Here is a 9,053-nt window from a genome sequence, read left to right as displayed (position 1 = left end):
AAATCCACTCTGAAAACGGAAGTGCATGCCAAATGTGTCTGTTGCCATGGAGACAAAGGGGTACCTCAGATGAAATTTGTCTCAATATTGGCACATTTTATGTTAGATGTGATTTGACCATCTTTGGTATTTATATTGATTATTTTATACAGAATATTATTTACAACAATTTGCAAACACAAGTACAGACTGCCTTTAGATCATGTAGTGAGACTGGATTGAGAAAAGCCCTTAATTAACATTGTTATCTTAGTCTTTATTTTGTCACAATTGTATGTCAAATATATATACGTCTATATGACATATATTATATGACATATATAATTTCATTTCTTTACATTAGAGAAACAACATAGAGATGACACACTATTTTGGTTTCTAAGTAGAAGCTCCTTTTAAATAGTGGCATTGTTTTCAATACACTGTTTAAGTCAAGCTCCCACTCAAGTCACGGTTTTCTTTTTCTTATTGAATCACATTTATTCACAATGTGTGTTTGTTTGTCTCTTTTTCTTTATAATTTGATGTCTTTTGTTGTGTCAACGTTTTTTCCTCTGCAGTTCAATCTGTTCATGTTCCTTCAAAATTGATGGCCATCTGTTAATCGGTCCGTGTGGGCACACAGATGGTCCCACTTGCTAACCATCCTGTGCCACCAGCAAAGGTATATAGTTATTGGTAATCGTGTCTTGAAGCTTCAAAGCATTAATCCAATCAGCTTGCAGAGGGCTTGGCATAAGCGTTTCCAGTTCCTCTGCAACTGGGCCCTTTGGTGGTCAAGGAGCAGTTTGCGCCTCCATACACGAGGGATGTCTGACCTTGGCACTGTCCCTGTGCTTCTCTTTGGCCTACTGCATTCGAACCTCTGGTCCCACTGCCTGTGTGCAGAACTCTGGCTGAATATTGGACCCTTTTCCGTTGTGACTCTTGCGCAGTCCCAGTCTCGAGAGTGTTTGTACCGACGCGGTGAATCTCGCTGTGAGACCCGGACATTTTCATTGAGCTGGAAAGGCTTTTCTGTTTTAATTCCTGCGCGAGTTCCACTGTAATTTCAATGGAGCACGGTGTTTGTGTGGAGCTGGGATTCTTCTCCGACCCCAGTGGAGCAGTGGCGGTGGCAGGAGGGCTAACACTGCTGGGCATGACACCAGGCCCCAGCACTACGATCTCACAATGGGGAGAGGGAGAATCGCTAATGGGCACCACTGTCTTTCCAGCCAGCACAGGGTGCCACTTGAGGAGACCCCCTTTGTTCCACTCACTCGTGTCTGCATGCCCCGCTTTGAGGTCACTCGCTTGGAGTGAGGGGATGATGGGCACAGAGCGGGTGCACAGGGAGGGTGGAAGGAAGGTTGTTCCCTTATCTAGGCGGGTGCACGGGACCTCGGTCCATCCTTTTCTGGCTGCAAAGTGAGAGAGTGAGGTCCTGCTGAGGAGGGTGCCGACCCTTCCACTGGCAGAATCACACCTTTAGGCGGAGGAAAGAATAGAAAAGGCAGGGTGAGAATGAGAGACCAAGTGATTTATATTGTGACCTTTTTGTCCTAGACACTCATAACCTAAGAGGAATAAAATAGGGTGAGTAATACAGAATATGGAGATACAGCTACCATTCACTCGTTGTTTTCACCGTTTCATTACAATTCCACAAAAAATCATTTTACACCAACAAAATTATCATTATTTAGGTATTGTTCTTTCATAATCTTTGTGTAATTATTTTATAATCCTCAGCATGAGCAGCCTGTATTGTTTCTGCATGATTGTTTAACTGAAAAATCCCTTCTCTCATGACTGCCTTATCAGAGATTTAAGGCTTTAGCAAGACAGCTGCTTGATTCCTGACCCTGGCCTGGGTGAGTATGTGGAAAAATGATATATTGCCTCCTTGGACTGCTTTACACGTGTTCAACTGTTAGTGTTTGAAATGCGTTTCGTTACGCAGTCTCACAGTCACACAGAACATGTCTTGTCTAAGACACTTATGATGTAACAGTTGGGATGAATGTAGGTGTGTTTGTGGGGATCAGAATCTCAGCATGTATGTTCGCGTCATATTGCATCCTGCAATCGTGTATTTCAGAAGTGTGAAGTATCGTGAAACATTGCCGGCAAGCTTGAAAAACATCATGTTCAGTGTGAAAGTAATATAGCAGAGCAGGAAACTTATTCAGCGTCAAGTGGATAAGTTTGTATATATGTTGGATGTGCACAAGAGTTAATATTGTTACTGAAGACTCAATTCACATTTAAAATCACCCCGGCACAGCCTTAGGAGACAGCCAATGTTATTGTCGGCTTTCAGAGACTGTTTGTGGCATAACCAAGTTTAAATAATTGAATTACTTTCCCACTCCTCCCTCGGTATTAGAAGGGCGAATGCGAGCTGGAGGTAAATCCGGCAGATCAAAACATATCCAAAAATAACTGCCATAGCAAATTTGCCTTCAGTTCTGTCCTTATCTGCGATGGGTAAATATATGTTTTGACACTGGATAATTAAACTGGCAATACTCTGCAGGGATTTGTTGTCACAAAATTGAAAACATGGAAGAGTATTCTCATGTTTGTTTGCTGTCCTCGCCTTTTTTTTTTAACACTTTCTGCCACACCGCACTCTGTGCCTCCATCTTTCCATCGCTGCACTCTCATCATCACTGCACAATCTTCCTTCTTTCCTCACTTTCCGTCTAGCGTTCTCTCACTCTCCTTTCCACCTCCCATTTCTCATTTCCAGAGATGAGAGGGCGTATCCATGGCAACAAGGGAGAGGTGGGGGCTGGAGGAGGACAGGGCGGAGGAGGGGGCTGTAAGTCTGGTAGCTTGGTGTTGCATTGCTGGTAAGTCAAGAAATAGGTCATTTCAACCTCCTGAAGGCCAGTGAAAGCCACATTCGACTGATGGATCTGCAGGGGAATCATCAATGGCTAATAAGATCTAAACTATCTAATCTAAACCGTAACTGTACAAATACAATCTTATCCCCAAGGAGATAAGAAGCCCTCTCATTTCAGCTCTTCTCCTAAACACATGAAAAAGCCGTGTTACATTTGATTGCCTATAGCTTACAGATTTTGCCTTTGTGGTTTTGAAAAAGAATTCTCATTAGTTTCTTTATTAGTTTGTTTGTTGTTTTGTGTGTGTGCGCGCACATATGTGTTAAGAGGGAAACTGTTATGGTCCTGGAGGATCTCTCTGCACAACCATTGGAAAGAACTGCTGAGCTCCATGGAGCTTTGTTCAAAAATCTAAATTATGGAAATAGGTCACATCAAAAGTTTAGCAGCATGCTGTGTATCTTACAAGTTACTGTAACACTCAATCAGGTTGGCATGCTAATAGGAACATTGCTAGGCACTTTTAAGCGTGTGGAATGCACGAGGGACACTACTGCTTTAATGACAGACATTTCTGAAAACAATGCCATCACTCAAGTTGCACACACTGGCAGCAAATTAGGCTGTTTCTCAGTCATATGCTAAATAGGAATGCCTTACTCAGGCTTAAAGATTCTCTCTTCTGCATCTGCAAATAAAACCTAAAACAATTCAGTTTTTCCAGTTTTACTTGTTTAAGAGGAAATGCCAGTGGAGCTGCTTGACATTATGCATTATTCTACTGAGGAAAACAAGCACCTCAATGAACAGTGTAAGATGAATATTTTCCAGCTTTGGTAGCTGTTATGCAACAGTCCATCTTATTTATAATCTACAAATCTTTGAGAAAAGTTTTAACTGATGTGAAATAATGTGAAACTTTGTCTCTACATGGATAATCTTTTCCCTCCTTAAGGACACCAGAAAAAAACAAACAAACATGTCTTTGATAACAAATGTGCTAGAGAGGATTTCCCATCCGGTTACCTTTTTTGAACCCATGCCAGTGAGGATCATCAGACTGTACTTTAAAAATGTAAGTTATTTTAAGCCCCCAGATAGCCAATTGGTGAGAGGTGGCTGTGCCAAAAGTCCATCCTGCTTTTAAAGCGTCCCGAAACAGTGCCAGTAGCTGTGCTTCACTTATGATAGCCATGAAAATGGGGCAACTTGCTGTCCTTACTCGACATCAGGATGAGCACGAGGAGAATCTAGATGTGTGAATGCCTGAAATTAATCCTTTTTTTTTTTTTAGTCTTGTTCTACTAGGCTTCAGTAACCCAGTATGGCTCCATGTTCAGCTTGTAAATGACAGAAAATTAAATTATTTCTTTGATACATGGACCATGACGCCTTTCACTAAATGCTCAAGCATGAGCCCAAATCAAACCATTCTTGAAATCTTGAAATTCATGTAAACTTGTGTATCATCTGGTAATCAGCTTTGGCACAGTTGTTGTATTTTTTAACCACAATAAAACCATGCAGATAAAACACATTTTTATTTACAGCAGCAGCCCAGTGGCAAGTGTAGGGGGGATTATACACGGACTCATATCTTGGACTTCCCCAGCACCATGATACCGTAGAGAGGTTGGGATCAAGTGTGTCCTCCAAATTAATTGTGACAGTCCCAGTTGAAGGAGGGCACAGCAGATCTCATTTATTTCCCTGGATCAGATTTCATAAGCTAGTTCACGGATTTGAACTGAGAGCATTTCAGTCATAAACTAATTCCTCCCAAAATTATCCCTCTGCCACTCCAACTTAACCTCAGTTAGTCCGGGGGTCTGCATCACTCGAGCGGCTATTTGACCTCAGTGTGGAGGGAGGCAAACAGAATTTTCTCTTTGAGGATCGAACAAACATGACAAAACTAACAAAAAGACAGAAAGTGTTTCACCTTCTTATGGACTCCATTTCTTTTGACTCATCCTCCTGCAAGTGTTTGTAGACGTGTCCAGCCACTCTGGATCCATCGAGGAGATTTGTAGATATTTTATGCTTCCCTCTGGAAATAGGTGGGGTCCTGAAATAATTGGTCTCCCTCCGTTGTTGGGCAGGACTAAGTGAGAGGGAACTACTTCTGCAACCAGGATGGAAACAAATAAAGGGGATAAATATCACCGATTTATAATAATAATTTCACAAAACCTGCATCGATTGAAACAGTGCCCACTAATTCTGTGTTCATTATTGTAAAATGGACTGACCTTTGTGTTTGATGTTTGAGTGAGAAAAAGCATCATATTCCACATCCAACTGACTCTTTGCACACATTTACTTGGTATTGAAGTCTAACCATAAGACTGGGGTATCAGATACATGAGTATAAGAGGAGTAATTAACCAGTAACCAGTGAGCAATACAATTTACATAAACATTAAATAATTTGTCATGGCTCAATCAAAGAGAGGAGAGGAGGAATTGATGCAGAACAAGACTTAGTCTACAGCCATGCTAGAAGCTCTGTGAGGTTGTACTTAGCCACTTACTTAGGCATTCTGTCCTGATGATAATGCTGGATTAAAAGTCAGGTGATCATCAAAGTCAGATTTTCTTCGTGCCAATCCATCTCAGGGTGCTAATTCCTCTTAGAAACAATTAACATTTTTATTTTTTTCTATTTTGTAAATGTTGAGAGATATTTCCCTGAATACTGTAAGTATACACTTTGACCTGCTGGTGGTGCTACAGGAAATGTCAAATGATCACTAAAGTCGCTACCCTCTAGGGACCTTGAATATCTGCAGCAAATTTCACATCAAACCGTCTAATAGTTGCCAAGATATGGACCACAGCGGTGGACTGACGACTGACATTCCCACCCATAGAGCAACAAAGCTTGCATGGGTAAAAAATGCAAGTACCTCTGGAACATATTTAAAACACTAAATGCTAAAATGTTTCTTTTGGTGAACTTTAAAATACACTAGCTACATGCTCAACTCAATCTATTAGATATACTATACAAGGGCATATTTCGTATACCCACATCAAAACCAGTATGCATTGAAATCCTGCTGCTGTTAATGATGAATTTGGCAGCCTTCAGAAACTTTGCTTTTTCCGCCCAGGCAGACTGTTTTTCAATTGTTCTGTGGGCAGTAGGTGGTCGATTTCAAAGCAGATCCCCGCACGTCTGCAGCAATAAAGCAATGACATAAGATGGGAATCAAAGTTATTCTGCACTATATTGGAAGCTGATATGTGAGTATATCATGTAAGAACAAACAGCTCCCAGAGCACGCTTGAAATACAGACCTAAAATTGCTTTCAGTTTATTTGAATGTATATTTTTGAGACTGAGGCTCCCCTGTTGATCACCTGCTTCTGTTTCTCCTGTGAGCAATAGGTCACTCGATTGTGTAAGTTAAACTGAACCACAAAAACAACTTATGACATATTATTACTGCTGGTTGAAAAATGTGTTTATATTGAAGTACTAAACACAAATCAGTGACAAAACTTCCTCCCAGCTTGATTTGGGCTCTTGGCGCCGTATGCATTAAGTGGTGGACTGTTTGATTGTTTTTGCTGTTTAAACAGTAATCAAGATGTCCAAACTTTAAGATTTTCTAGCTTGTCCTTATACTGAACTCCTTTATTCATTTAAATTCCTGCAGCAAACTAAATAGACCAGTAGACGTCTGGTTATTAATTGATAGCTGAGTGGAACACAGTGCAAAAAATATTCAGCTATAATAATTTCCAAATGTCCATAGCTGTGGAACAATAAGCATGGCTAATGTTGGCTCTAATATTTGCCAGCAATAGCTTTTGTATTGACTGATGTTGTAAAAAGTTGATATGAATAAAGCTGAATTATGTCACTTTTGTTGCCTATTTAGCATGCTGATTTTTTAATTAGGATTAACTGAAAGCTGGAAAAATTAAAATATGTTTCTGTGGACAAAATCAACAGGTTATTGTAATTACTGAATGTTAAATGTTAAAGGTCTAAAACTGAAAGGCAGCTGCTTATCTCTACAATTCACCAAAAATGTGCAGCCTCCGGATGTGAAATGGGTAAGCCTGGCTGGGAGAGTAATCCGGCACGTATTTTAATCAGTGGCTCTTTTTTCAAGCCTTGATTGGACATAGTAGTGAGAGACAGAAAAGATGGGGACACTGACGGGGGGGTGGCATGTGACAGTATATCACATGACACCCTTCTCCACAGAACCACAGGATACACCCACATAGCACTCCTGATGTTCACAATGGAAACTGAATATGTTCCCCACTCAGCATGTGAAAAACTCAAGCTAACTGACTCGACAGGAGCATTTTGATTAGCTTACAACACTATAATTTCCCTCGTAATCCAATCATGACATTGCAATCGTGGTGATTGACCTAATTCCAGAATAGCACAAATGAAAACAATGATCGCCTGCTGGCAGTGTGATCATTATACATCGACTTGGAAGGTGTTACTTCTGTCCGGTTTTGCTGGCAAAGCATCTAGGAAAAATATGTCTGAGAACAGAGTGAGCTGTGCCAGTCAGTTTATGACTGATTTGTTCATTATCCCCTGCTGACATGTGTACAACAAGTACTACGCAACATAGAGTAGGTGTTAACCTGACAATTTAATGTGTAATTTCATTAATACAATATTATTTAGCCACGCAAGCCACATGTCTCTATGAATGGCAACCTGTCATTTGGTTCATGTCCACCTCAGGATGGCTCCTAATAACTTTGGTGATCCCCTGATTTTGCGCCATCAGCAGGTCAAATGATCAAATACCTTCAAAACTAATTACATTTCTATCAGCCTGTACTTTGTGTTGCCATGCAAAGGTTAGGATGTTAACACGCTATACTAAGATGGTGAATATGGTATACATTATACTTGCTACACATTAGCATGTTAGCATTGTCACTGTGAGCATGTCGGGAGGCTAAATTTAGCATTTAGCTCAAAGCAGTGCTGTGCCTAGTAAAGCCTCAGAGAGCTGCCAGAGCGGCTGCAGACTGTTACTCTTGCTGGTTAAAGAGCAGGCTACATGGTTGTCAATCTTATCATGTCTATATTTTCAGTGAATGATGGGATGGCTGCGCTGTGCTGAAAAATTCCAGTTCAACAGATATAGTCTGCATTCAAGCAGGTGAATCAAGCTGCCCACGCTTGTAACCCATTGATAAAGCCTATGATGCACAGGTAAACTTTTGCAGTAATATTGATGGGCCATATTGACATGTTTTTATGGGGCATTTCTCCTGATAGCTCACAATGTGGTCTAGTTTCTCAGGTCAATAGCTGAAAGCATCTCAACATCATCCATCACAGTCTAGTTCTCCCCTGCCTCCTCCTACTCTGAGAGCAAGCTGAACAGATGATTGACTGTCAGCTGCCCTTCATGAGGCACCTGCATGACATTGTGGAGAATAAAAAGCCAGGAAAAGCTGGCACCATCCCCGGAGCCATGGATGACAACATGCTGGAAGACCATTCCACTGCGCCACAGCGCTGGTCCATTAAAACAAAGAACAACTGCCGCCTCAGTGGGATTTACACTGAAGTTGTCATCATAATCATCCAGACATCTGAAAACCCTCTCTGGCTGTATATATGCAACCATTGAGTTCCCCATGATCTCTCCAAACATAGCTGCCTCTAATCACTGTACATCCTGTACTGTACGTTCTCGCTAGATAATGCTGAAAGCTTGTCTAACACACATAGAAATGTAGTGAGAGTTTCAATGAATATATGGGGCCTCACTGTTCTCTTAAAGTTACAACACTCTCATCCAGAGATGCTTCCAGTGCGGCTCAACGCCATCAGATCAGGTAAAATGTAGACATTTACCAGCTATCAAACATTTTTAGTGATTTGCCAACACTGAGTGTAATAGGTGCCAAGGGAAATAAACTTTTTGTGAAATTAGTTCTTGCACGTTGTGTGGCTGAATGTCATTAATTGTCAAAGAGTGCCTGCACCCATATCATCAAAGCAAACGAACCATTTCTGTAAACATCCCAGGCAGAGCCACTGTAGCACGCTCTATACCCACATCCCTATGTTCTTCTGAGGATTTGAAATAGCAACACTGGATACCGACTGCTGTGATCACAAAGCACAACTGCCTCTGAGATCCCTTGTAGCAAAATGTTGTTAATTTTGTTGAATCTTCTGTCATTTGAAGGATGGCATGAGAGGAATTT

The 9,053-nt window shown here is 41.0% G+C and overlaps 1 protein-coding gene across 1 annotated transcript in view; it reads right to left on the bottom strand.

Annotated features, from left to right (window-relative positions):
• Window positions 1-714: 714 nt before the first annotated feature.
• nrg3b (neuregulin 3b) overlaps window positions 715-9,053 on the bottom strand; it is a 181,967-nt gene continuing 173,628 nt past the window's right edge. The window contains exons 8-9 of the mRNA XM_040135935.1: window positions 4,780-4,962; window positions 715-1,468 (exon numbers count right to left, since the gene is read on the bottom strand). Of these exons, the coding sequence (XP_039991869.1) occupies window positions 715-1,468; window positions 4,780-4,962 (937 nt within the window). The remainder of the gene's footprint in view (window positions 1,469-4,779; window positions 4,963-9,053) is intronic.

This window comes from Xiphias gladius, chromosome 9 (assembly GCF_016859285.1).
Source record: "Xiphias gladius isolate SHS-SW01 ecotype Sanya breed wild chromosome 9, ASM1685928v1, whole genome shotgun sequence".
Taxonomy (NCBI): domain Eukaryota; kingdom Metazoa; phylum Chordata; class Actinopteri; order Istiophoriformes; family Xiphiidae; genus Xiphias; species Xiphias gladius.
Note: the sequence above shows the minus strand (reverse complement) of the source record. Positions and strands in the feature narration are given on the sequence as shown.